Raw genomic sequence first — 27,581 nt, 5'->3', positions numbered from 1 at the left:
AATAATAGCCACCAGATGTCGATGATGTTTGTCATCATTATTTTCATCATTGACTTCATTCATTTGCAGCATTTTAAGTGTTGATGTGGTTGTTTGATATTTTTCCTTTATTGATTTGTTTCTAAATTTATTTATAATGGCCTGTCAAGGTATGAGAGATAGATTGGCTGTCCATAGTCCTATTTCACTAGAAAAGGTAAATACTGATGACTCCATATGTTTCTTATAAAATATCTCATAAACATTTTTACTTACAGATACCATTCAAGACAGGAAAACCCGGAAGAATATTATGGTATCATTGTGGACCTGCTGTTTATGATTCTTCTCACATGAGCCATGCACGTTCACTGATATCTTTGGATATAATTCGGCGAATACTTGCTGACTTTTTTGACTACAATGTTTACTTTGTAGTGAATGTCAAGAAAATGAATGCCAAGATTATTGACGATATGGTTGCTTTTAATGTCAGAGATCCTGACTTATTAACTAGTTATGAAGATGGAAATAGTTGTTCTTGTGTCGATTTCATCGAGAAATATATTTTTGAAGACAGTTCGGACATTAATTCGATTGGATATGATATTAAGTTTGTAAGTCGTGGTAGCGAAATGGTGAAACCAGATCAAGATAAAGAAATGAATTTCGTTCAAATAAGTGATGCATTGAGCCGGTATTCTTGGAGACAATTGAGATTAGCCTTCCTTCTACACCCTTGGAATGAAACATTTGACTATAACGATAAAACAATGGAAGAGGCATTATACTTCGAAGCCAAACTTAATGTAAGTTAATAATAAATATTAGAAGTTTGTATCAAAATTAATTTACGTCCTTTTTGTTCCAGAAATTTTTATCATCCATTGAAGATGCACTAATGAATGAAACTTATACTTATAAATCATCAACAAGGGATAATAATATCGAAATAAAGTAAGTAAACAAAAACTCAAGAGTATAATTTAATCTTAATACAAAACTTTACTTCTTCATTCAGATTCAAAGAAATCAAGGAAGTTATTAACCATGCTTTGTGTGATAATTTTGATACCAAAAGTGCTCTTGATGCTATTGTGGCTTTTATCCATGAAGTGCAAATCTATTTAACGGATAATCCTAATCCGAAAAAAGAAACTCTGATCGATATAAAAAATTATGTTGTCAATTTATTCAAAATTTTCGGAGCATGGGAAAAAGATACTAAACCTGGATTAACCCTAACATCACTAGCTGAATACGGTTCCCCGAATTTGGATGAACTAATCATAAAGAGTAGAGACGTTTTCAACCAAAAAATGGCAAGATTCGGCCTGGATAAAAAAGAGTGTCATATTCTTAAAGAATGTAATCAATTGGACATCAAGGAAAATCAAAAAAGTAATGCAGAAGAGGTCCAAATATTGAAAGAAACTCAGAGATTAATTCCACCACCAAAAATATATTTCAATCTGATCGACAACTATGCACAGTTTGGCGGCAAGGTAAGTTGAACTATTATTGTATTGCTTTGCAAATTAATTTAATCAGCTTTGACTTTTAAACTCATTTCATTTACAGATTGAATCAATTGATGATGGCAAAGACAGAAAAGTTGACGATCCATTTTTGCACAAGTTGATAAAATTACATGAGCAGCGTGAAAGAAGAGACAAACTAGTTGTCTACAACTCTATTTCGAGAAAAAAGGTAAATTTAATGATTTGATGAAATCTTACATCTTAACTTGATAATAAGCTGTTTTGTACTTTCAGGAACCTTTTCTCACAAAAAATTCTGGAAAAATATTATGGTACAATTGTGGACCTACTGTTTACGACTCTTCTCATATGGGCCATGCACGTTCATATATTTCTTTGGATATTATTCGACGTATATTAGCTGGCTATTTCGGTTATGATATTGACTTTGTGATGAATATTACAGACATTGATGATAAGATTATCAAGAAAGCTAGACAATTGTATTTGTATGAAAAGTATCGATCTGAAGTTTCTAGTGGTCAACTTAACGAGAAAGTCTTTCGTGAAGATATTCAAAATGCAATAACATATTATGAGAATAAACTTACCAAAGAAGAAGATCCTGACAAAAAAGCTATGATGACGAGACTTTTTGATGGTTGTAAGGTTTTTGATGGTCTCAACGTTGCAGAAAATCTCGAAAAATGCAAAGAAGTTCTCTACGAATATTTGGATTTCAAAAATGGGTCTAGTGTTACCGATAACGATATATTTATCGATGTACCTCGCAAATATGAGTCTGAATTTTTCGACGATATGGTTGAATTGAATGTTGCTGGCCCAGGTAGATTAACAAGAGTTAGTGAATACGTCCCACAAATCGTCGATTACATTGAAAAGATCATCAAGAATGGCTATGCGTACGAATCTAACCAATCGGTTTACTTTGATACAATTAAATTCAGTTCTTCACCAAAGCACGAATATGCGAAACTTGTTCCCGAAGCTGTAGGGGATTTGAAAGCATTGAGTGAAGGAGAAGGTGTTTTATCTACTGGTGGTGATAGTGTTAAAGATAAAAAACATCCCAATGATTTTGCCCTTTGGAAAAAATCTAAACCTGGTGAGCCGTCATGGGAAAGTCCATGGGGCAAAGGTAGACCTGGTTGGCATATTGAATGCTCAGTTATGGCTAGTGATACCCTTGGTGACACTTTGGATATTCATTCTGGTGGATATGATTTAAAATTTCCTCATCATGATAATGAAATGGCACAGTCTGAAGCCTATTATGATACTGGAGACAATTGGGTGAATTACTTTTTGCATACTGGACACTTAACTATCTCAGGATGTAAAATGTCTAAATCTTTGAAAAATTTCATCACAATCAAAGATGCATTAAGCAAACATTCTTGGAGACAATTGCGATTAGCTTTCCTTCTTCACACTTGGAATGCTACTTTAGATTATAGCGATGAAACAATGAAAGATGCGATATCATTTGAAAAATATCTCAATGTAAGTTACTAACCAATCATACAAGTAGTTATCAAAATTAATTTACTTTCTTTATTTCAGGAGTTCTTATTATCCATTGAAGATGCATTACTGAATGAAGCTTCTTCTTATAAAAAATCGAGAAGAGATGGTGATATCATGATAAAGTAAGATAATTTAAATTCAATATGATTTATTTTAATACAAAACTTTTCTTTTTCATCTAGATTTGAGGAGGTCAAGCAAAGTATTGAGGATGCTTTGTGTGATAATTTTGATACAAAATTGGCTCTTCGTTATGTCTCAAGTTTAATCAGTGATGTATACATTTACCTGAAGGATAATCTTAGTCCAAATAGAAAAATTTTGATTGATGTAAAACATTATATCATTAATTTAATGAGAATCTTTGGAGCTTGGGAAAAAGATGAACTAGCTGATGTGAAATTACCACCACAGGGACAACTTGATTTAAAAAGTAAAGAAGAACAAATTCTAGAAAAGATTCAAGAATTAGCTAATTTCAGATTGGAGATGAGACAGTTTGGTCTAGAAAGGAAAGAAAACGAAGTTTTAACAGAATGTGATGCATTGAGACAAAATTTAATGGATCTTGGAGTTAAATTGGAAGATAGAGAAACGGCAGGTCAAATGTTAACAAAAATTAGATTCATGGATAAAGAAGTTCTTCTCAAAGAGATTCAAGAAAAAAAGAACCAAGAAGAAGCAAAAATACTTGAAAAAGAAAGGAAAAAGAAAGAGCTCGAGGAAGCACAAAGAATCAAAGATGCTCAAAAAGCAATTCCACCATCTCAATTATTTATTAATCAAACCGATAAATATTCACAGTTCGACGATAAGGTCAGTTCAAGTTACATTTAATTTGAATTAGGTAAATTGAACTTTATTAATAATGCTTTAAATTGACTTTTTATTTGCAGGGTCTACCAACTCATGATGCCGAAGGAAAACCTGTTAGCAAGTCCTCGTTGAAAAAGTTGATGAAATTATATGAACAACAAGAAAAGAGATATGAAGAATACCTAAAAAGTTCTAAAGAAAACAATGCTTAATCACATTTAATTTAAACAATTTAAAACAAAATAAATTTTATTAATTTGGTTAATCTTTCTACATCATCTTTTCGGTTAGTATATAATTTGATAGCCTGTTTTTTTACTAGGATAAAATGATGAGTTATAATGAATTTTCGGAAAAATCGAAATGAAAGGCAGCAAAATTTATAAATTAACATCAAACTGAAGCACTTTTTACCAAGGAAGCGTTTCACCATTATAAGACAAGAAACTTCCTGTCGAGTTAATGTCAATCTTTTTAATGACCTCGATCATTTTAGATATACTTTCGTCCACTTTGAGATGAGCTCTTGGTCCTCCCATATCGGTAACAACCCAACCTGGATGCAATGCAACACAAGTGATGTCATCTTTTTTCAAATCACAAGCCATACATTTTGTAACCATATTCAAAGCAGCCTGAAATGTCAAATGAAAAACGATTATTTCAAAAATTGAATCCAATAATATCAGTAATGAGGCTGAGCTCAAGAAAATATCAATTATATTAAGCTTCAATAATCAATGAATGAAATGAATTTACTTTGCTCGTTTTGTATGGGTACATTTGCCCTGAACAGTTGGCAATGCTTCCAAGCTCTGACGAAATATTGACGATCACTTTAGTCTTTGAAGATTTAACCAGTGGAATCAATTTTCTAGAAAACATCAATGGAGCCACAGCATTGACCTCAAAATTTTCCAACATATCTTGTGGAGTAACGACATCAAGATTCCCTCGTAAAGCAATACCGGCATTATTGATTAGTAAATCCAATCCTTTGTCACCAACGATTTTCTCAATTTGTTCATATGCTTGGTCATATTTAGAATAATCTTTAACATCAAGTCCAATTATTTTCACATTATCAGTAGATGAAGAAACTTGTTGAAGCTCCTGTAATGATAAAAAAAAACAGAAAGAGAAGTTGATTATATTTTAGACTATCACTAAAATAACAGCTTACTTGAGCATTATCAGGATTTCGGCAAACAGCAATGATAGTGTCTACTTTAGGGTCAAATTTTATAAATTGCTTCACAAATTCCAAACCAAGTCCACGGTTAGCCCCAGTAATTAAGATTGATGAAAAACGAGACATATTTATTTCAAATGAACTTTTGATGACTATAGATTGAAATGAAAACAAACATCAACTGTGTTATTCAAGTAACAAGTCTTACCACTCTTTGCTATCTTCTCTCTTACTCCCCCCTCTCACTAGTCTTTCCTTCAATTCCTTGCAAATAATCCATTACAAACATCAAAGATTATTATTTATTGTTATTATTTTATTATATCAATAGAAAAGTTTATAATTTCATAAAAGAGGCTTCTTAATTTTATAATTACTATTACAATATCAATCTTTTTAAAATTTCGTTCGCTTTGAGGTGATACTTGATAATAATGCATACAATGTATTGTAAAACATTACCAAACATTGCACGTTCCGATGAAGCTAAAGAAATTTAATTCTTTGAATCGAAGTCATCAAATGTTTTCCAATCGGAATTATGCTGCTCAAGAGGTATCTCCAAAATTTCCAGTTCACCATTTTTGCCCTTTTTCCAAACTTTTACAATCAATGGAAGAAATTCTGGTAGATCTCCTCTGAAGAACTGAAATTTATCATTTTCAACTTTGATTCCTGTACCTTCAGGAAGAGCTATAATTGGGTGACTTTTAACTGCAAAAGCTTCGTTAAGTCGATCTTTTCTAGACTCTCCTCCATGATTAGGGATAGTCTTCTCGGTGTAGTGTGGATTAATATTGAACGGGAAAAGATCCAAGGCTGAATGACTAGAAGGTGAAATAATTGGCATATCGTTAGTAGTACGTATATCGGGACAGGCTACATTAGATCCAGCAGACCAACCAATGTAAGGCACACCATCATTAACAACTCGTTTCTTGATAATGTCAAGTAATTTGTATTCATGGAGTTTATGAAGCAAATTGAATGAATTACCACCCCCAATACAAATTACTTGAGCCTTATTGATTGCTTCAATCATATCAGGCTCTTTATGTATTCCTAAAACATTGAATCGCTGCAAAGCTCCAGCAACTTTGTCTCTATACTCATCCCAGGAAATAGTAACAGCAGCAAAAGGAATAAACAAAATGTCTTTGATGCCAGAATCAAGAAATTTATCAATTATTGGAGTACACCAGTGACAATAACTTTGTCCAGGACAGGTTGAATTAGATAATAACAATAGGCGTCTTCCCATCTCGATCTAAAGTTGACAGATAGTTTAAAAACAAGAAAATAAATTATCGTCTAATTTTTAAATCTTTCAAGTTAAACCCACAATTGTTAAAGAAGGCGAAAGTCACTTTGAAAAATTTACAAATATTTTTCACTGGCACTATTCAGGAATTTTTTGCAACAATGTTGAACAGCAACAGTTTAAAGGTGACGATAGTTATCAGCTGTAAATAAAGATGAGATTGACAAGATATTTTTAGTTACTATTAATGTAGATAACAACATTTTAGTATACTTTTCAAATGTGGCGGTGAAAGTTGTTTTGTTCACTGCATAACCGCTTTTAACCAAGAAGATTAACCGTAGTTACTGGTTATGCTAACCTAAAAGTCGGCTAAAAATCAAAGACTTGTTTCGGTATTTGGATCGTTTCTTTAAGGGCCCAAACTCAATTTAAAAAGTTTGTCTGTATTTTAATTATTAAGCCTATTTAATTATTTTGATTTATTTTAATTGTTGTTCTCTGTGCTTGTGAATTTGAAAGCAAATCACATCATATCCTTGGTTGAGGTTTGTTTTGTTTTCATCATACTTTTCTGACTGACAAATAAACTTAACTTGCAATCAAAATGGCTGCGGCTCCAGACCAACATGCAGGAATACCTCAAACAATGTCGGCTCAAGCATTCTGTCTACGCCGAAACAACCACTCTTCTGACATGTCGGAACATTTTGAACGGATGTTTAAGGAGGAGGCCATGGTTGATGTTACTCTGTCCTGTGTTGATGGAAGTATTCGGGCTCACAAAATGGTTCTTAGTGCTTGTTCATCATACTTTAAGAATATTTTCAATAAATTTGTCAATCCATACCAATATCCAGTTGTAATCATGAAGGACATACCGTTTGCCGATCTTAGAGCTATCGTTGAATTCATTTACAGAGGTGAAGTTTTTGTTCCCCAAGAACAATTAGCTTCAGTTTTGAAAAGTGCTGAGAGCCTTAAAGTGAAAGGTTTGTCTGAGGTAAACGTAACCAAAAGTCAAACAAACCAACAATGGTAACCACTACCATATTTCCATGACTAACTACTCACTGAATGTCATTTTCAATCATTTTCTTGCACAAAAAAATAAAGGTTACAGCTTTAAATTAAAGTCTAAAAATTGGTGGTTTTAATCGGTAAATGGTGGTTTATGATACATTAGCGTTATCACTTAACCCAATTCAACCAGTTTTCCAATCAAACTATGTATTAAAATTGATTGGGAAACATTTTTCATGTAACTTCTGAGCTTACTTTTTCTTCTATTAGGTGGCACATGCTGCATTAATCAAGCAGACGATTGAAATTTTACCAGAATTATTAATTTTTAATTTGATGATAAATTGAAAATGATCAACTTGACCGTCGCTCATCATATTGAAGCAAAGTACAGTTTGATAATTGATAACCAGAAACTTTTTTCCATTAGCTCAGAATGATTAAAAGCAAGATGTCTATATTTTTCCCTCTGATCAGCGATTGCAAGGAAAAGTTCGCCTAGCTTTTCAAATCTGTGAAAGTTTCAAAATTTTTATGGTACCTTGCATCGAAAATCACGAATTAATGACTTTTAAATTTTCCTGCAATAAACAGTCATTGAAAGACTTAATTTTCTGGGCAATATACCATAGAAATGATGAAATTTCCACAGATTCTGAAATATATGCGAACATTTCCCTCCAGAAACTGAATCTCATCTTTAATGCTTTTTTGGTAATATAACTGAAAATTTAGGAATGAATTGAAACCAAATCTGAGACAGATTAACTATGAGTCTTGTTAATTTTAGCTATCATTACAAAAAATGGGAAAAGAAAAATTCAAATAACCAATTAAAGATTTAAATGATTAAATTCCCTTTTAATGGTCTAGGATCAACGTCTTTTCAATAAATGATCAAAAACAGTTTACACTCATTAACGTTTTTCAATAGTTGCGTTTTCCTTGTCATGTTCAGGATCCTGAATTTTAAAAATAACGTATCTATTTTTCCTGGATGAAGTCCAGTCTTGAATTTCAAGAGATCTCAATTTTGTGTATTTTCATTATAAATCAAACTAGAGCTTTCAATCTGCTCAAGAGGGTTAAACAATTTAATAAAGATTCTCGAAATCTTGTGAAAAAAATATCTTGCCAGAAAAGAGGATTCAACTAACATGGTAAACTTATTGCCATGAACTTACATTTTCCGAAAAAATTACATATTCTATTTATTGGAGAGTTGAAGACAATTAGCTAAATTTGGCAAAAACATTTGGTTGGCATAATTGTATTTTATAAGGAAACTCAGATTCCACTGTTAACAGAAGCGCAGAATAAATATGTCTGACAAAAGATAACATGAAATTGGCAAAAATTTTGTTACAACCGCTGGCACTGGCAATTTATTCAAGGTTCTGATCGCAAATATTCTAAGCGCTATTAACTCTATGATTATTATTTGACTACCTCATTTGTTGCAAAATTAACGTGATAAACACATTTACCTTCAGGCTTTTTTCTGATTAGTATTTTATTCGGACTGGGCAATAAAAACAAACTCAAATTAACCTTGATCAAAAGGATAGACAAATTTTTAAAAATAACATTATTGAAACCTCAATTCATTGATGTCAGAGTGGTTTTTGTTGTTGTTATGTCTTGAAGCAAAATATCTGTATCTTCTGCAAACGTAATCCACACTGGCCAGCTACTTTATTACTTGTTGGTGGATCCATTAACTCTTTGGCTGCCAATAACTTTGAGAAATTAAAGTTAAATAGAGCAAGTTTAAAATTAACCATCGACGCAATTGTTGATTATCCAGTGATGGTGAATCTGGAAATGTTTTTACGGAAAATGTCAACTTGAAATGTCTCTGTTTAAACCAGGGGCTTATTATAATTGCTACAAGGTATTAACTCATTCAGGGTCGATTGTAAACAACTCTCCATTTCAAGTTTACACTTTCAGGTTTAACAGTTAATAAAACTTGATGATTCGAACCAGTTTTCCCGTGTGACTAGGAACGTCTAAAAACCCGAAATTGAAAGTCAAAACTGTTCAGTTTCACTTTGTCAATTTCCAGTGAACATTGATTCCAGTGTGAATATTTAAACATCGGTTGTTTTTCAACTGTGTGATTTGATTTGGCAGTGTTCACTTATTGTCAGTTTTTGGTAAAATCATTGAAACAAAACCATGGAAGAGGTTAAAAGTAAAAAGGTGGTTGATAATGTTCAACAATTCAAGTAAGTAATTTGAATTCATGAAAAATCTCTCCATCGATGATCACGGAAATATCTTTTGTTTTCATTATTGATTAGGGCATGTGTTGATCCAAAGTATTCATATGCTTTTGGTCAGTCAAGTAGGCCTCTCATTTACAAAACATTGGGTGCAATGTTGGATGAAACATGTGAAAAGTTTCCAGACAGGATGGCCGTGATCAGTACCCATGAAGATTATCAAGCAACTTTTCAACAATTAAAGTCTGATGTTGATTCCTTGGCTTTCTGGTTAGTCAATTCATTGCGGATAGCTCGTGGTGATGTTATCGTCACAATGACTGGAAATACTTATAAATCTTTGATACTTCAATTTGTTGCTGCTAAAATTGGAGCCATTTTGTATCCCATCAATGCTTTTTACACCAAACATGAAGTTGAGTTTAGTTTGAACAAAGTTAATCCTAAAATGTTCATCATTCCTGGACCAGAATCTGAGCAAGAAAAGTGCATCAACAGGTTCCATCTGCTTGTTACATCAATAGTCGAAAAATTACCAAAATCATTGGAGTATATTGTATTATTGGATGGTAAACAACAAACAGAAAACATTGGTAAAGCTAAAGTCTTAATGTTTGATGATTTGATGCAGTCAGCACGTAACATCAATCAAATGAACGAATCTAGTGAAACAGATATCAATAACAATGCAAGTCCACCAGAATTCAATGATCCAGATAGTCCAGCTTTGTTGCTCTCAACATCGGTAAATGTTTTATATTGTCTTTTAACCATATAGCAGTGCAAAAAATTTGTATACCTTGAAGAGACTTATAAACACCAATCCAATTTACAGCAAATCCTGATTGTCATTGATCGTTAATGATGATTAATCATCAGTAGAAATTTTTTAACATGACATTTATGCATTTTATTTTAACAGGGAACAACTGGTCCACCCAAAGCAGCAATCCTATCACATTTTAACATAATTAACAATGGGCAAATGATGGGTTATAGAGCTGGAATGACCGAAGGGTCTCGAGTTTGTTTACCAGTTCCGTTATTTCACTCCTTTGGAGCGGTAGTTGGAGTCGTTCCTATAGTCACTCAAGGCTGTACAACAGGTATTTATTGATTTTTCACCAGATAATTGAACTTTCCAAATCAATGTTTCAAAACGATTTCTTCAATCTTAGTGTTAATTGGTTATCGGTACAGCGCTGAAGCGGTTACAAGTGCAATAATTGGCCATGAATGTACTCATTTACTTAGTGTTCCAGCAATGATGATTGATATATTAGATTATCTTGACAAAAACAAACACTTGTCCATAACATCATTAACACATGTGTTAGCAGCTGCAACACTGGTTCCATATCAAGTAGCCGAGAAGATGAGCAAAGTGGTTAACTCTTTGAAAACGATTGACATTGCTTACGGAGCGACAGAAGCAAGTCCAGGAATAACAGTGCCTATAAGTAGTGACTCTCTTTATGATAAACTAGATAACGTTGGACTTCCCTTGGATCATGTTGAAGTCAAAATTATTGACCAGGTTAGTGGAGAAATGGTTAAAATTGGTGAAAAAGGTAAGCATGAAGATATTATTCCCTTTTGTATACACTTAGGGTCATCATTTTTCACATTGGTCAAGACTCACAAGATATAAATGTGTTTACTGATTAAAACATTTGGTTTACTTTTTAGGTGAATTACTAGCTCGAGGACACAACATATTTATGGGTTATTGGAATGATGAGACACAAACAAAAGCTTGCATGAATAAGGCGCACTGGTATAAAACAGGTGATTTGGCTACTATGGATTCCAAGGGTTACATAAGAATTGTTGGTCGACTTAAAGATATTATCATTCGAGGTGGGCTTAATATCTACCCTGGAGAGATTGAAGATGCTCTCATATCACACCCATTGATATCGTTTTCAGCTGTAAGTATCATAATATAATTAATGAAATAAATTTTTAACATAAATTGTACAATTTCAATTTGAAATAGGTTTTTGGTATACCAGATGACAGACTTGGCGAGGAAATATGCGCTTGGATCAAATTTCGTGATGAATCTAAAAAATTAACAGAAGAGCAAGTGATTAAATTTTGCAAAGAAAAGGTAAACTTAATATTTTTTTATCATTTCTCTTAAACTGATTGTTTCAACTCTATTACTTTCAGATGGCTTACTTCAAAGTTCCAAGAAAATTGGTTTTTGTCACAGAATTTCCAACAACTGCCAGCGGTAAAGTTCAAAAATACCGAATGAAAGAGATTTCAATGTCGATGTTTAATCAGGTTCAAACCAAGTCATGATAATCATAAAATGACTACACGGATAATGTTACCCTTTTATAAACTAAATATACGATATATACGATATTATTATATGTACATCACATTTAATTTAACACAATTTATCTTGAAAATAAAGATGTTTTTATCTAAAAATGGATGTTTAACCAGCATCTCAAGGAAAGTCATTCAACGTTAATTTCGATTTCTTTTAGGACTTTAATCAAATTTATTGCGAATAACTCTAAATTTATGTTTATTTGTACAATTAATTCGTATGAAAGGAAACCTTGAATAATTGTTTAAATTTTGCTGCCTAGTTTCGGTTTCCATTTGATATAATTTTGTAGATTGTGTTATTATTATGATAGCTGTTTAAATTAATTGAGAGAAATGAAAGAAATGAATTGAGATAACATCTGAAAAGCCATTAAGAATCAAAAATTTATAAGTGAGATGAAAGATATATCAGAGAGCGAGCAAATACACAGCTGTTAAAAATAAATTTAAAAAAAAAGAAGTTAAAATTGTTACAAGATTGCGTTTTGTTTCAGCGTTTAATTTTGTAAAATTGCTTTCCGATTAGTATTTGATTTATCTCATTGAGTTGTGCTTTTTCAAAGTTTATTTGTTTGAAATATTCCTTTTTTTTCTCTCTCCTTTATTTGATAATCCATTTACGAGAGATATTATCAACAAAAGTTGCAGTTGAGTTGAATTAAACTGATCATCCTCAGCTTGGCGCCAATTTAACATCATTGCCCATCATTTATAAATGATCAAATGTTGATGTTATAATAATAAAAGATGAAGATATCTTTATCTTTCTTCCAATCTCCTTCTTCTTCTTCTCAGTCGTCTCCTTCTTTTAAAAGTGATGGTGTAAAGAACCATCGATGAACACAGTAGGCAAGGAATGATCATTAGAAATGAATCCAAATGAAAAAGAAGGAAGTTTCAAGAGAAAGTATTGTCGTTGTCATGATCATTCTCATGATGTTTTACAAGTTTAACAAGTTTATAAATTACAATCAATTTAGGCCAATAATATGATTCAACAATTGAGCAAAAATCGGCATTGATGAAATAGAGCGAAGAGGAAGTTTAGTAAACAGATTGATGATGAACATTTTTTTTTCTTCTTGTAAATTTCTGGTGTACATGAAGGAGATGAAATTAAAATTGATGAAAGTCTCATTGTCATCTTTGGATTGCTAGTAAAGATTAGCCTGAGATGTATTTCAACCTCTGAGGTATCATAATTAATATTACCAGGATAGAGACGTAATAACTTGCGGTGACCAGGAAAGGAGGGAAATAGATGAAAAATTGTAACTAGTAGATGAAACAAGAATGACTGATATCATGGAACAATCCACTTTCTAATCCTTATATTGAAGCTGTTTCTTTGTACATAGTAAATTCCATACGTGTTGAATTGATGACCAAGATTCCACATATTAACAGCTTAATTAGGCATCAAATATTTTATCGATGAAACAATAATATTAAATGTCTAATTACTGTATGGACGACGTGAAACCAGACGGGATTTGCATTTGAAACATTTTTATTGATGAATCCCACAAAGAGAGATTCCTTGATTCTGGATAAGCACCTGGGTTAAACACTAATCTAATCAGATTTCAAAAATGGTCGATTTCTGATTGATCTCCACTACGTTCCTTTATCATACAGAATATGAGTTTCAGCAATTTAGAACTAATTCAAATAGTTTGGCTGCCCATTGATAATTGTTTTTACTTGTGGTAATTGAAATCAAAAATATTTTCCAAGTTTCTTTTTTTGTTTTTGCTCGGTGTGACACAATCTTTATCCTTCCTTTTACATCATCTTATTTGCTTGTTCTTTGATGGTTTGCAATTTTTCCGATGTTATTCTTTGATTATGATGATGGTGATTTTTGATGAGTTTTGTTGGTAATGATAATGAGGGAAGTAAGAAATTTCAGTCATCTATCTATTGAGACGCACAGAAGGAAAGTTTTTACCAGATAAAATATGGTGAAGTGTAATTAAGATACAGTGTTTACCAAATTAGTTAAATGATTCATGATGAGTGATGCTTGTTGAAAAGAGAATGAGAATTTAAAATGCGCTGGCTCAACTTTAGTTAATTGTGCAATTGTAAACAACCAGGTCGATAATTTGCCCTCAGATCTTTTCATAATTAAAAGTTGGCAATTAACGGGAAAATTGATGAAGATGAAAATGATGATGTTGATTAGTTAAAAAAAAGTTCTTTGGTTTAATATTTGATTAACAACCATCAAAAATTGTGAGATTGCTGGCTTCCATAAGTGAGATGTATGCAGATGGCCGATGTTGTACTTATACATTTTTTGTTAACAAAGTGCTGTAAAACGTCATCTAATGAACTCGTCCTTCTTTGCAGTCTTCAGTTGTCTCTCACTCTGAATACTCCATCAAAAAGTATCTTCCTCATTCGTATTTGTTTCAAATTTGATCGAAAACGGCCAAAAATGAAGAATGAGCTCACAAAGGACGGCAATAATGATGAAAGTGAACAGACTGAAGGTTAGTTTAAATAAACAACTAAAACGTAAGTTATTAAAACTAAACATAGATGATGCAGAACCATTTTAATAGAGTAACCGATTAACAGCCAAACATAATATTGATAGATCTCCGGATTCCTCGAGAAATGCTCAGTTTCGTCCATCTCCATTTATGTTCATGTTACTAGTGACTGCTACATTGTTGGACAGCTCGGCGTATAACAAGCAGTAGTATGCAGATCTATTAAATTTTTTAAACAATTATCTACTGTTTTCCGATGAAAACTGAGCAATATTATCAACAGCTTATTTGTGCTTGAAAAAGAGGATAGAGTTGGATGTGATGAAGAGAGTTACTTTTTTGGCGAAATGAAGAGACAAATGGACCATTGCGATTTGCCAAATACTAGTTTCTACGTTAATAGGTTGAAAAGATGTTTATTTCACTTGATGGTCATAAGAAAATGCAAATTAACTGAAACTGTCTTTATGGAAAACTGATGTTAGTAAAAAGTTTTGGACAACATCTCTTGTCCGTTGCAGATTGATTGTAAAGATCATACAGAATTCATTTCGCCAAATTCAATCACCTTTGAACCAGAAAAGATTGGAATACTTGAAAAATTTTCCATTTATCAGGTGTGAATAATCCAAGAGAAAAAAAAACACAAAGCACAAATTAGTCCGTAAAGGATCAACAGAGGAATAATGTTGATCAAAAATTGAGCTGAAATTTTTGTGATGTTTGTAGTGGTTTAAACTCTGAAGAGTACTTTGAGATGTCCAAATTGTGGAAGATTCAACTGAGAGTATTTAATTAGTTGATTATAAAAGTTTTTAAATCTTTGAAAATTCTTGTTGGAGTTCTTTTTTTAAAGCAATTTGTAGCTTTTGAAGCAGCAAAACACGATAATCACACTCTTGTGTCCTCGGGAGTAGCCAATGGACATTTAACATGTCTATGATGGTCATGAAATTATAGAATTGAAGTGTTGGAGAAGAGATGAAAGGAGATTAATTAGTTGACGATGGAAACTAAGTTGTTCATATCATCGGGAAAATAGTAGAGGTGACACATAAAAGCAAATGGACACAAAGAAAAACATTTTGCAAGGGATGATTGACAAAGTTATAACAAGCAAAAAGTGGAGAGCAAATAATAAATTAATTAATTAAAAAATGAGCAGGAAAAGTTGAAGGAGGATTTGAAGAATTGAGTATCAAAAGCATCACAAGGAGATAGAAAGAAATAATCAATTCTGATTAAAACAATCCACAATAATCGAGAACGTGCGGAAGAGCTTTGTTTGTCTGTGCATTTGCAAGTCCAATTAAGAAACTCACTGCACAATACAACTTACGCCAGTAACCGTTGCTTCTCCTCTGGTATTGTTTCAAGTTGTAATTCAGTTGGATGTCCTGGTTTACCTCCTGGAGGAGATGGTGATATTTCTGGATCATCATCGATTGGTCTCACATCTTGGTCATGAATTACTGATCTTGGACGATCTCCTGGACTAATATTGTCTCTATAATCATGTTCATTTTCTTCTTCTTCAGGAACATCATCTTCTTCCTCGGGATTGGGTTCATTTTCTTCTTCTTTAACTCCTTCCAGAGTTGTGGTTCGTTTAGGAGGGATTGGTTCATTGCCTAAAATGACCAGCTTTTCCTTTTCTTCATCTGTTCCCTCTTCATTTCCAAGTTTCTTCATTTCACCCTTTTCTTTATCAAGTTCATCCAAAGACTCGGGCTGGCAACAAATATAACAACCCAAGCAAAGTTCACAGATGACTTGAACAAACCATAATAACCCGTAGACGATACACACGCCAACTATATAATAATTGACATCTTGTGAGAATAAGAATTCTTTGACCACTAACCAAACGGAAAGGGCGAGAGGAGCACAAAGTATCAATGCAGCAGTGAAATGGAGACAGACAAGATGACTGTAAACAATACCAATGAAACAGAAACTTGCCAAAACGAAGAAAAATCCAGTGGCCACATAAGAAAAGCTTAGCACGCCCAGTGCTACGCTGAAATCAGTGATCAACTGGGGTCCAATGAACAGAATGCTCAATGCAATACCCAAAATGGTTAAGAAAATCAGCAAAAGATTATCAATAAGCAAAACAATTTTAAAAAATCTGGCAGACATGGTGAAGATATTTTGTAAATTGCCTAATTAGCAGGAACAATTGCAACCAATGAAATGATTTTTTTGTACAAAAAAATCCAATCTTTTCCAGTCGATAAAATCAGGTCCAATGTTGAACCAATTCTTTGTTAGACTTTAAAACAAAACAAATTGCCAAGGTAATTGACCCTGGGAGTGATGAGGACACAACACGAAGGCTACATTCAAAAGAAGATCTCTAATAATCAATGTTGAGTCAAATGTGGATCCACAAAAAAAGGTTCAAATGTTTACTCCTTGGTTATCCAAAATTAATGGAAAAGGTTGCAGCAACAGGATGATTTTAATATCAATAAATATAACCATCAATTTACCGCCAACTAGGCAAAAGAGTTGAAAAAAAGGAAAATGAGTGAAACCTGAAGATTTTAAGGTAAAATATCTTTAGGTAGGCAGTTTTTTGCTTCTTCTGGCTGCCAGACACTTACACTGTAACTGCTTCTGTTGCTTGTTAATGGAGGGAAAATGAGAGATGAAAGTTATCCAATTGTTAAACTGGCGATTTTGCACATTAATAAAAGGGTTTCACATTGAACCAAGTGTACCTTTAATTAGAAATATCAATAGTAAGGTTGATAAATCACAATCACTACAATAAATGGTAAGTAGATTTGTTTTATAAGTGAATAATAATTAATTTAAAATGTTACAAACTTCGCTGTTTCAGACAAGAAATAAAAGAAGAAAACTATAATAGTAAAAGCTGCTAGAGTTTCCCTTCTCTGTCTCTCCTTCGCAGAAGAGACCTCCTCTCCCTTTCTCTTTCCTCTTTCTCTTTCTCCAAACTAACTCTCTTACTTTTCCTCTTTCGCCTTTTCCAGGACCAGAATGTTGAAAGGAGAGGGAAAAAAGAAACTGAATTATCTGGTCCTCTTCATCATCATCCAGTTTCCAGTAGATACGTGGTTTGACAGTGAAATAAACACGCTACTAAATTGACTCAATGGACATTAGGATGGACTTACAATACAACTTGTTAATGTTTTCTTGTCCCTTTCATCTCACACCACTTTACCTCTTCACTCACCCACCCACAATTGAATAATATTAAATATATTATCTTTTTCTCGCTCTTCTCCTTTTGCTTTCATTTCCTCTCCTTATTTTTTTTTCATCTCCTCTCTCTCCTCTTTCTCCTCTCTCTTTTCAGTATTCATTCATTTTCTACCACGCCCAAAGTGCCATAGCCTCAGAATTCAACTTCAGGACAGTTCCCAGTTTAATAGTATCATCATCACCATTACTATTATTTTAATGATGATTGTCAAATAATCCATCCTAACAAGTAATTATCAACACTTCTACAGTTTGGATCAACCTGTTTGATGAGAGATCGATTCAGCAAGATTTTGTTTGCGATAGATTTCCATCTTTGGTTTGAGCTGCAAGAGCAATTAAAATTAAAACATTGTAATAATAATTATTTGCTTTGTTATTACCATTTTAATGATATACGCACAATTCATCCATCTGAAACTACTCTCACCAAATTATGAAATTAATTGTTACCTCTACCACAGGACTTACAGTTATTTCCATCAGGATGTATATCAAACTTTCAACCGTTAATATTAATAGATATATTTTATGGGAAATTTAATTGATTGAATAACCTTTACCAATTTGATGTTCAAACTAGTCGAGATAATATCAAACAATTTGTTAGTTTGCTCTTGAGTCCGCACTTATCAATGAAAATGTTGAATAAAAAATTTCTTGAATTTAATGTCTTAATTCAAAAGTTAAATGAACTGGCTGACAATAATGATTACATTAGCTTGAAACTATCAACCAGAATCTTAGCGCAATAACGTTTCCTGGTGACATTTAAATTGAATTAAATTGACTAAAGTAAGGTCGATGGACTATCAAAGCTAATGATGGATGATACAAATTGTTGGATTGATACTATTAGTATTTTAAGTAAACCAAGATCAGGTTTTCAGATCAAAAGTTACCAGTTTTTCACATATGCTCTATAAACTGTCATCACATTTGCTAATGATTTAAAAAAAGCTAAAAATTTTGATATAAATCTAACTAAATCAACAGATAGCTGAAAAGATAATCGAAAACAAAAAGCCAAAAGTTTCAAGGAAAACAAGAAACATTGTGAAAAGATATTAAGCTTTCTGTCTACTTTTAGTTTCTCTGTTTACCTGCCTGTCTACCTTGACTTACCTTCAACATGATGAAAAATCCTGGGCCAAGTAGATCAGTATATATCACATTTTTTGGTTAAAAGCAACTTGTTTGGTAACTTTCAAGTTATTCTGGTTACTTTTGTTAATAATAACCAACAACCATTTTGCTTTCACTTAGGCATAGATTGATGAGCTTGCATTGTTTATTATTTTGTTTAAAGTTATTATCACCAACCGTAAAATGAACACTGAGCAAGTTGCTATCATCATCATCATTATCTTAATCAACTTCATTCATGGTTAGCCCTAAAAAGACCATTGATTGATAATATCATTATAATTTAGCATCGTTTGTTTTCAAAAAAAGTTAACAAGTACATTTGAAATGAACAATCAGATTTTTGAGAAACATTGATTATTTCCACTTTATTGATTTATATTTTTTCATAGGCTTTACATTGTTTACACATACTGATATTACATTAGGAGATGTTGTAACTTTTTAAATTGAAAAAAAACACTTTTCTCATTGTTAAGATTAAAATTAACTGTTCAAGGTAATTCATTTATCAAAAGTGAAAACTCGAGTGCATACACTTGAGATAATGTTGAAAAAGGCTCAAATTTTAGGTAAGCACGAGTAAGTTTGGTCAATGGGCAATACAGCATCCAACCGAAAGGTGAATTGAAATAAGTTGATTTTGCACATTTATTTTTGTAAGCAAATTGTGCGAATCATGAATGAATTACCAATTACAGAATTAATCTTGCAGGCTGCAGAGCTGATTTAAGAAAAGTATTGTTTGTGGTGGTAAAAGGAGTGAAATGAGGCAAGCGGGAAACGGGGGCAATTGGGAATACTGTCATGGAGCCCGATTTGTGATCTGAGTTGCGCTAGCTGGGAAGTAAGCATTGACGGCGCATTGGGAGGAAGAAGAAGCGGTGGTGGTGGTGGTGGAGGTGCAAGAAGCGGTGGTGGTGGAGGAGGAGGTGGAAATGGTAATGATTGTGAAGCAGCCATCATGGGTGCAGAACTCGTTATAACGTTTGTTGTAGATGGCGGAGTTGGACTTGCTGGAGGAGAATCTTGTGGCGTATCTGGAATTGGAAATGAATAAAGATCTAAAACTTGATGGCAAATATCCTCTAAAAGCTCTACAGTTAAATCTTCAACGAATGCATCCCACCAGCGTCTATGATGAGGCAGCCTTCCTTCCCAGTCGACAACATCAAAACGTGATAATTTACCAGCGAGGAAAAACAAGGCAATGGCAATGATTTCTGGTTCCCATTGAAGACAAAGGGTTGTACACAAGCTGTAAAAGACAAAAAAATTTAGAATTGTGTTTCACTTGTTTGAATAAATAGCAGAATAAACTACCCACCTGTCATTAATAAAAGTCCAAGCCATTTGAACGACTTTTTGTAGCTTATCTTTATCACCTTTTATGCTCTTGGCATATTTTATCAAATAAGAATAGGGATGGTCAACTTGTAAATCGAAGTTGATGGTTTGTAAAAGAATCCTTTCCAACGTCAACACTTCTTCTTTGGGGTCCTCACCGAACTGGCTAAACTGTGTTTCAGTTAAAAATGGCCTCGCTGTTTTAATGATATCTTTACACTTTTTTGGCGTCTCTTCAACTTTACCGGCTAGAAATAAGCATGAACAGGCAGTCATAAAGCGAGGAAACTGTTTGAACGAGTGACACATGTAGAACCGATGGAAGTAAACAACACCAGTGGCCATAGTATCATAACGAAGATTCATTTTTGTACCAACTTTAATAATAAAACGAGCCCCCTCTCTTCTATATCGCTGCTCTTTATCAAACGGAATGCCATCAAGTATTGAAGGTGATTTACGCAGAGTAGCGTTGTCAAAGTGCCAAGGCATCATTGAAGAAATTCACTACAAATTTCAACAAACTAAAATAAAAACAAATCAAAGAAATAATGAAAAAAGTGTCCAATAAATCAAAAACCTTAAAAACACTCGTGATTGTTTATTTTGGTTTCTGTCTTTTTTTTGCACCAACAACAAGACAACCAACAGATGGTGCCACAAAACAAGTTGTTTTTTCCAATCAACAGATGGCGGTAACTCTAAAACTGGATTCATGTTTTTTAGTCAGCAAAACATGAGAAAAGTTTTCAGGTTAAAAGTAAAATCGAGAGTTATTATGGAAGTAAGTCGCCATTGGCTGTCTTTCCAATAATTATTTTTACATATGTGGCTAATTATTTTTCTGTTTAACCAACAATTAATCTTCCAGTCAACCTAAATTAGCTTTTTAATCAGTGCCATTTGGTTGACCATTCAACATGTCGGAGTGTAAAAGTTTAGGTGATATCATTGGTGATTGGGGACGTTGGCAAACTAATGTCTTCCTGTTTGCAATTGTTAATTATGTTTTACAATCGTACAATAGTATGAGTTTCTCGTTTTATGCACCTAAAACAAACTTCTGGTGTGCTGACTATCCATCATCTCAGGTAAGAAATGATAAACTGAACCATTTTTTCAAACATTAACCAAGGATATTCAAATCTTGCAACGCACCTTTACCTGTGATTTGCAATTTTGATTCACTTCTTTCTTTGTTTCCTTTTTTTCTCGGACAGAATGAAACGTTAACAAGTGCGGAAAAATGTGAAAAATTTGTCGACTGTAAGAAATGGGTTTACGATGACAATTTTGACTCCACAATTATATCAGAGGTAAGTAACTCTTTATTGATCTATACCTTGAATATCTAGCCATATAAAGAGTATTAGAGTCATTTTGTGATCAACAAGTTGCTTCAATATGCTCTGAAAACCTGTTGAACTAATTGTAATTAGCTTTTTTTATTAGACTCATTAGGAAATGATTAATTACAGAACTAGCATATTAAAGTTAAAATATTAAAGTTAATAATTTACTAACCAAATTTTTTCTTCTTTTACTCTTTTCTTTCTGGAAATAAATATTGATAGAGCAAAATCGATGCAGATACAGAGTAAAATAAAGTTCAAGGTAAATTGAATTGTGTACATCTAAACAGTAATCAAGTTACCATGAAGATTGAATACAATCGTTTTACTTTGAAGCAAAGGTAAATTGGATTGTCAAAAAAGTACAGTCCTATGCACTGTTTTGGTTGTCTGGTTAAATAAATAGTCAAAAATAAAAGTACAATTCCTACTGGAAACACTTTTGATTTTGAATACTCTATCAGTGCCATTAAGAGAAACAATTTTTCCATCAACTTTCAAATTTAATCTAATTAATTAGAAAAAAAGATAAAAGTTCACCTCTTCAGTCATTAATTTAATCACCTTCTATTATCTCAAATGTTTGTTTTTCCCATTAATTGAGGTTCATTTCAAGACTTTTATTGTAAATTAATCTGCCAGATTGAGTTATATCCAAACTTGTTAGAATAAAGTGAAAACAATTGAAATCAATTGAAAATCAATATCACACAATCCAAGAAGTCATGAAACAGTAGTTCTTTCAAGTTATCTGAATGGGGAAAATGTTGAAAATGTTTCTTTTCATAATTCATTAACCATCATTTATCTCACCATTTCCAAGTCTATTTACCAACTGAATTGCCAGAAAATCAACTTAAAAGTCTTTACAAAAAGAAGCATGAAAACCATGGTAGTTGGTTAGAGCATTTCATGGACCATGAAATTGAAGCATCATGAAATTATCTCAAAAAGAACCAAAAAAATAATTTAAAGTGTCAAATGAAATTGTGTTGTTTATCAAACAATGTCTCTGGACAATCAAAGTAAAGTGGAGCTCGAGTCGAAAAATTGATTCACCAGAAACTCAAACAAGATGAAAAAAAGGAAAGTGGATGAAGATGATGAAGATGATGAAGATGATGAAGATAAGGTATAAGACTGGGATAACCTGAGGTTATCATTTACTTGAGTAAGGTGATCCATTTAACAGTTATACATAAACAAATGTTATTGGAAATAGTGTTGACTTTGCCAATCCATCTTGACAGACTATTGACCAAATCAAATTACCTCCAATGTCCACAGAGAATTGAACCTTTCTCCTCTTATCCTCTTCATCCCTTTCCATATCCTTATCCATCTCATTATCATCCTCACCCTGATCCTCATCTTTACCATCTAAATTTCACTCTCACATGAAAATCATCTTTTCCTTTCCAAATGTATATAAATATATTTTTCACTCAACTTTCCTCCTTTTCACCCAACACCATTATCATCACCATCTTTGCCCACTACGAGTTTGGAATGTTAATGAAATTTTCTCATCAACTTTTATCCATTGTTCCAATCTTTACTCATTCTTATCTTTTCTCCCTTTCTTCCAGTGGAACCTTATTTGCAATAGATCAATGTTGTCATCTTTAACCCAAACTGTCTTCATGGTTGGCTATATACCAAGTGGACTGATCCTCGCTCTGGTTGCTGATAGGATCGGCCGAAAGTCCATCATTTGGACCAGTTTCACATTGGAAATTTTAGCAGGAATATCATGCATTTTTTCATTCTCCATTTGGCAATTCATCATATCAAGATTACTGCTCGGAATTGCTGTTTGTATGCGAGGAAATGTCCTCTTTGCTCTCTGTAAGAATCATTTCAATTTTCCCATTCCTGTTCAAACTGTTCATGAACATGATTCATATTGCGATGACAGGTAAATTATTTTACCCATCAATCAAGCAAAATCTCAGTCTAATTAATCAGTCTCTGAATTTTGTTCAACATAAACTGTTTACATAATGTTAACCATGCAAGTAAATAGCCAGCGATTTTTTATGCTGAATCGATGTTAACCTTAATCAACGAAACTTTGCTCCTAAATTTTCCATCAGCAATTGAATAATCAATTGTTCTCAATCTAACTGTTGAACAGATTTTCAAAGGTATTGTTTGGTTTGTTTTATTGTCAAATGTTGGTTATCAAAGAAACAGTTTTAATGTTCAATTAACCATTGATGATGGTAATAAATGCCAAGTAATTATTTGCAAATTGTTGTTTTTTTTTCAGCAAATCTTGATACTCATGATTTCCCCGTTCAAAGTAATCATGGAATGATCACAATTAACGACGGCAAATCAATATCAATACAAGACAATTTTAACTTTTGTAATTACTATAATAGTTGTAGTTAACCTTTTAAATAATAACAGAAACCAAAAACTATTATCGCCTAAAAAAAACAAACATTAATGCATAACCGACAAGATTCATAAGTGTTTACATAAACTGTAAATATCCTAACCAAAGAGATCAAACAATTTGAGATATTGAACATGAATATGGTGAGATAATTATTAGATAATTCAGTTACATGAACAAAATTGTCAGGTTTACCTTTAGTCAACTGTTGACCAAGTCGATCAATAAAATGAAAAACATTTGCTAGATCACAACCTGCATTAATTTCATTATAAAATGTTTGAATCTAAAATGATTGACGCCAGTGTCAATCAATCATCTTGACACATCTAATTCATATTTAATAACAATATTAATCACAAGTTGTACCTTCAAACTTTAAAAGACTCAAAAGGTAGACTGAAATCATTTTCAAGTTGACTTGTTAATATCACAATATGCAATAAAATAATGATATATTTAATAAACGCTGGAAATGGTTTGAGCAACAGTTTGTATCAATAATACTAATGGTGAACCTAAACAAATAGTGAACCTAAAAGCCATACAAAACTGTAGGAAGCCCGAGTAATATCAAATGTTGTTTGATCTCAAGAGTCTAAAGGCGAAAACCTTTCTCTATTGTATTAATAATATTACTGCGATAAAGTGAATTAGTGAAAAGGCCATTTGTGAAGTTGGCTTGTCAAAAGGGAAGCCAAGCTGAATAAATGTTTAGTTATTCAATTTGCACAATCTATTATTATTCAAATATTGTCACAATAGAGGAATGCAGTTTATTTTGAAAAAAATCTAATGCAGTCAAAGTAGAATGGGTTTGATCTGTTGAATCTTGAAATTATTATGTGAAATTGATAATTCCAGATTAGATCAAGTTTGATTTTAATCACTTGTCAACCAAGCATTCAATTTATCCATTTTTTGAGGATAAAACAGTAAATAGTAAAATGTTTGAACCAACATGGCGGTAAATAGCAATTTATATTGTGTATTTAACTCCGTTTTGTCAATAAAACTGCAACAGATTGATGAGGATTTAGCACAAGTTTTATGCTCGAGTTTGATTAAATTTTCTGGCTTCATCGGGTTATTTTGGACAGAGAAACTGCTTGTAAATGGACTTCATCAATCAAAGAGATTAAATTGATTGCTCTGATTTTCATTCGACTTCTTTTATTATTAGAATTCATTTTCACCTCAGAATTTGGCCATTTTCTATTAAATATTAGATATTATTTACTTATGTTATTAAAATGATTTTGCTGGGTTTTATTCCTTAATATCAAGCAATCAACTTTAGCCTAAATGTGTGTCATCTTAATGGATTTGGAAAAAATTGAACCTTTATATTGCCTCAGATTATTTTGCTAATCATTAATTATGAAATAAGTTGATTCTTGCAAAGATTTCCATTAAAAATTCAACTATTTAAACAAAACCTTAACATTCTAATACCTTTTGATAAATAAACGATTTTGATTCAAAGTAATTTCATTATTGATTCAATGATTCAAAGACTACTTTTGGTAATCTTTATTGTACTTATGTTTGCTTAGTATTACATTCAACCAGATTTTTGCTATCATTATGTTTTACTGTTTTTAAGTATAATTTATTAATCAAATCTTCTTAATAATTTAAAATTTTTCTAATTCTTATTTTTTGTTCTTTCTTTTTTCAGTTTTTGAAAGCTGTGGTAAAAAATATCGTGGTGATACCGGAATTTTACTGACCGGTGGATGGATTGTCGGATTTATCAGTTTACCTGGGATTGCTTATTTCATCCGAAATTTCAGGATTCTTCAAGCATTCGCCACTCTATCCGTTCTTGTCTTATTAATATGGTCATTTTTCATTGATGAATCAATAAGATGGCAGATAACCCATAACCAAGAAGAAGAGGCTGAAAAGACTATGATCAAAGCATATTCAATGAACAACAAGTCAAACATTATTGGGGTAAAATCAGTTGAAAATATTTGCAATACTTCTCGAGTTTCAATCATGCTAAAAGTCAAAATTTATTTGTGTTTTGCAACATGGAAAATTTCAAGTTCATAAGATTTGACAGCTCAGGACTTGAAAAATGTTATTATTAATAATCTTATATAATCTGGTTTACAAGCAGTAATTTACCATCTAAATTGGGTTTACATTCCCAGATTGTTTCAATTGAACTTGAAAGATTCATCACTACCAAAAGCTTTGATTTTTTTGCTTTCTTTTTGAGTTATTATTAATTATCGTTTTGCATTTTTTCTTCCTTCCTGTCAATTTAGGATGGTATACGACGAAAGATGAACTCATTTTGTGAAAATATTAAAGAGGAAGCTAGGGAAGCCTCGACGGCTAATAAACACTATAAGCCCAGTGTTTTGGATCTACTTCGCACACCTCGAATCAGACTTTACACAATTATATTTTGGATTGTATTTCCAATCAACTCTCTAGTCTATTATGGCATATCGTACAGTGTTGGTGCATTTGAAGGCGATTTATATCTTAATTTTGTAATTTCTGGCCTTGTTGAAATACCGGGAATGATTTTTACCCTTTTACTGTGTCGTTACTCTGGTCGTCGACTATTTACATCCTACAATATGATCTTTTGCGGTTTAACCTGTTTATGTGGTTTAATTCCAATCCAATCAATGCCTAATTTTTCAACAATATTGCTCTTCTTTGCCAAATTTTTTATAACCAACTCTTATAATGTTATTATAGTTCAACAGAATGAAATATTTCCCACTGTTCTTCGCACAGCTGCTGGTGGCTCAATTACGATTGCTTCAAGAGTTGGTGCAATGGTGGCTCCATTCACTCCTCAATTGGTAAATTTCAATTAAATTTAATTGTATGCAAGGTTCAACAGCAATCTCTTGAACAAGTGGAATATCAGATAAAATTGAAATAACCTTATTTGATCAATTAACATCTATAAACTTAATTCTTACAATCTAATCTCATTTTAACAATCGTAAAATCTCAATGACTAATTTCCTAATTTCAATTTGTCTGTCTGAAACAACTTGCATTCAGTTTGATCAATCAAAATACTGAACAATTCTGATCCTAAATATTTTGGTCATTTTGTCAAATTCATTGATGCTTTTTGAGTAATTTGACTAACTATAAATCTAACTAATTCTGTTCTTCTTTTTTCACAGATTAATCAATTTGGTATAAACTTTATTCTTACCTTTTTTGCTTTTATATCACTTATTGGTGGACTTTTGACATACTTTTTACCTGAAACTAAATCTATTGATATACCTGACACAGTCCAAGGAACCGAAAAGATTGGCCTGGACAATAAGTCTTAATGTACAATCAGCGACAATCTTTTAATTTTAACATTGTAATCTATTATTTCGTTTGTTTTTTACCTTTAAAATACATTAAGTTTCATCTAAAATTTTGTTGAGCTCTGTAAGTTCAATACACTTTTTGATTATTGAAAATCATTTCATACCATTTGCAATACTTTCAAGATGATTTGAATGAAACAAGTTGAATTAAGCTTGAATTAAATGAGAATAAATAATTCAAAGTCAATTGCTTTGCTTTTGTTCAATACAAGCAATCATATCGATCATATTGATCCCACATTTCAAGGTTGAAATCACTAATCTTTAATGGTTTAATCCTTTCATTATCAACTAATTAAAGTTAGCCCTTGAAGGTATTGATTGCTCTATTTGGTGTTTAATTAAATCG

General features: G+C 32.3%; 8 protein-coding genes across 8 annotated transcripts; 4 read left to right on the top strand and 4 right to left on the bottom strand.

The window, feature by feature from the left end:
* The first annotated feature begins 50 nt into the window (after nt 1–50).
* Nucleotides 51–4,089, top strand: CysRS (cysteine--tRNA ligase, cytoplasmic). The gene is made up of 9 exons (XM_015933425.3): nt 51–196; nt 258–788; nt 851–936; nt 1,001–1,484; nt 1,561–1,689; nt 1,755–2,984; nt 3,045–3,130; nt 3,191–3,824; nt 3,905–4,089. The coding sequence occupies exons 1-9, from the start codon at nt 137–139 to the stop codon at nt 4,034–4,036; spliced, it is 3,372 nt and encodes a 1,123-aa protein (XP_015788911.2). The 5' UTR covers nt 51–136; the 3' UTR covers nt 4,037–4,089.
* Nucleotides 4,056–6,483, bottom strand: LOC107365857 (uncharacterized). The gene is made up of 4 exons (XM_015933427.3): nt 6,384–6,483; nt 5,008–6,283; nt 4,584–4,937; nt 4,056–4,459 (listed from the first exon to the last, which is right to left on the bottom strand). Exons 2-4 carry the CDS (start codon nt 5,140–5,142, stop codon nt 4,235–4,237), a joined length of 714 nt encoding a protein of 237 aa, XP_015788913.1. The 5' UTR covers nt 5,143–6,283; nt 6,384–6,483; the 3' UTR covers nt 4,056–4,234.
* On the bottom strand, nt 5,312–6,483 carry LOC107365856 (uncharacterized). Its single transcript, XM_089269823.1, has one exon. It carries the CDS (start codon nt 6,275–6,277, stop codon nt 5,513–5,515), a length of 765 nt encoding a protein of 254 aa, XP_089125949.1. The 5' UTR covers nt 6,278–6,483; the 3' UTR covers nt 5,312–5,512.
* A 401-nt stretch (nt 6,484–6,884) lies between these two features.
* Nucleotides 6,885–7,319, top strand: LOC107365863 (longitudinals lacking protein-like). The gene has a single exon (XM_015933433.3). It carries the CDS (start codon nt 6,885–6,887, stop codon nt 7,317–7,319), a length of 435 nt encoding a protein of 144 aa, XP_015788919.1.
* Nucleotides 7,320–9,354: 2,035 nt separating this feature from the next.
* LOC107365887 (medium-chain acyl-CoA ligase ACSF2, mitochondrial) lies at nt 9,355–11,974 on the top strand. Its single transcript, XM_015933459.3, has 7 exons — nt 9,355–9,531; nt 9,607–10,273; nt 10,451–10,634; nt 10,707–11,099; nt 11,218–11,459; nt 11,528–11,641; nt 11,704–11,974. Exons 1-7 carry the CDS (start codon nt 9,482–9,484, stop codon nt 11,836–11,838), a joined length of 1,785 nt encoding a protein of 594 aa, XP_015788945.1. The 5' UTR covers nt 9,355–9,481; the 3' UTR covers nt 11,839–11,974.
* Nucleotides 11,975–12,243: 269 nt separating this feature from the next.
* Nucleotides 12,244–17,386, bottom strand: LOC107365888 (uncharacterized). Its single transcript, XM_015933461.3, has 3 exons — nt 16,988–17,386; nt 15,718–16,879; nt 12,244–15,315 (listed from the first exon to the last, which is right to left on the bottom strand). Exons 2-3 carry the CDS (start codon nt 16,518–16,520, stop codon nt 15,270–15,272), a joined length of 849 nt encoding a protein of 282 aa, XP_015788947.1. The 5' UTR covers nt 16,521–16,879; nt 16,988–17,386; the 3' UTR covers nt 12,244–15,269.
* A 1,715-nt stretch (nt 17,387–19,101) lies between these two features.
* On the bottom strand, nt 19,102–20,723 carry CycK (cyclin K). Its single transcript, XM_015933475.3, has 2 exons — nt 20,089–20,723; nt 19,102–20,019 (listed from the first exon to the last, which is right to left on the bottom strand). The coding sequence occupies exons 1-2, from the start codon at nt 20,601–20,603 to the stop codon at nt 19,491–19,493; spliced, it is 1,044 nt and encodes a 347-aa protein (XP_015788961.1). The 5' UTR covers nt 20,604–20,723; the 3' UTR covers nt 19,102–19,490.
* Nucleotides 20,724–20,871: 148 nt separating this feature from the next.
* On the top strand, nt 20,872–27,419 carry LOC107365900 (organic cation transporter protein). Its single transcript, XM_015933474.3, has 6 exons — nt 20,872–21,199; nt 21,329–21,424; nt 23,050–23,308; nt 25,546–25,823; nt 26,144–26,695; nt 27,032–27,419. Exons 1-6 carry the CDS (start codon nt 21,029–21,031, stop codon nt 27,185–27,187), a joined length of 1,512 nt encoding a protein of 503 aa, XP_015788960.1. The 5' UTR covers nt 20,872–21,028; the 3' UTR covers nt 27,188–27,419.
* The last annotated feature ends 162 nt before the right edge of the window (nt 27,420–27,581 follow it).

The sequence above is a fragment of the Tetranychus urticae genome, chromosome 3 (genome assembly GCF_039701765.1).
Source record: "Tetranychus urticae isolate SD_2017Ah chromosome 3, NJAU_TeUrti_SD_1.0, whole genome shotgun sequence".
Taxonomy (NCBI): Eukaryota; Metazoa; Arthropoda; class Arachnida; order Trombidiformes; family Tetranychidae; genus Tetranychus; species Tetranychus urticae.
This window is presented reverse-complemented; position numbering and strand designations above follow the sequence as displayed.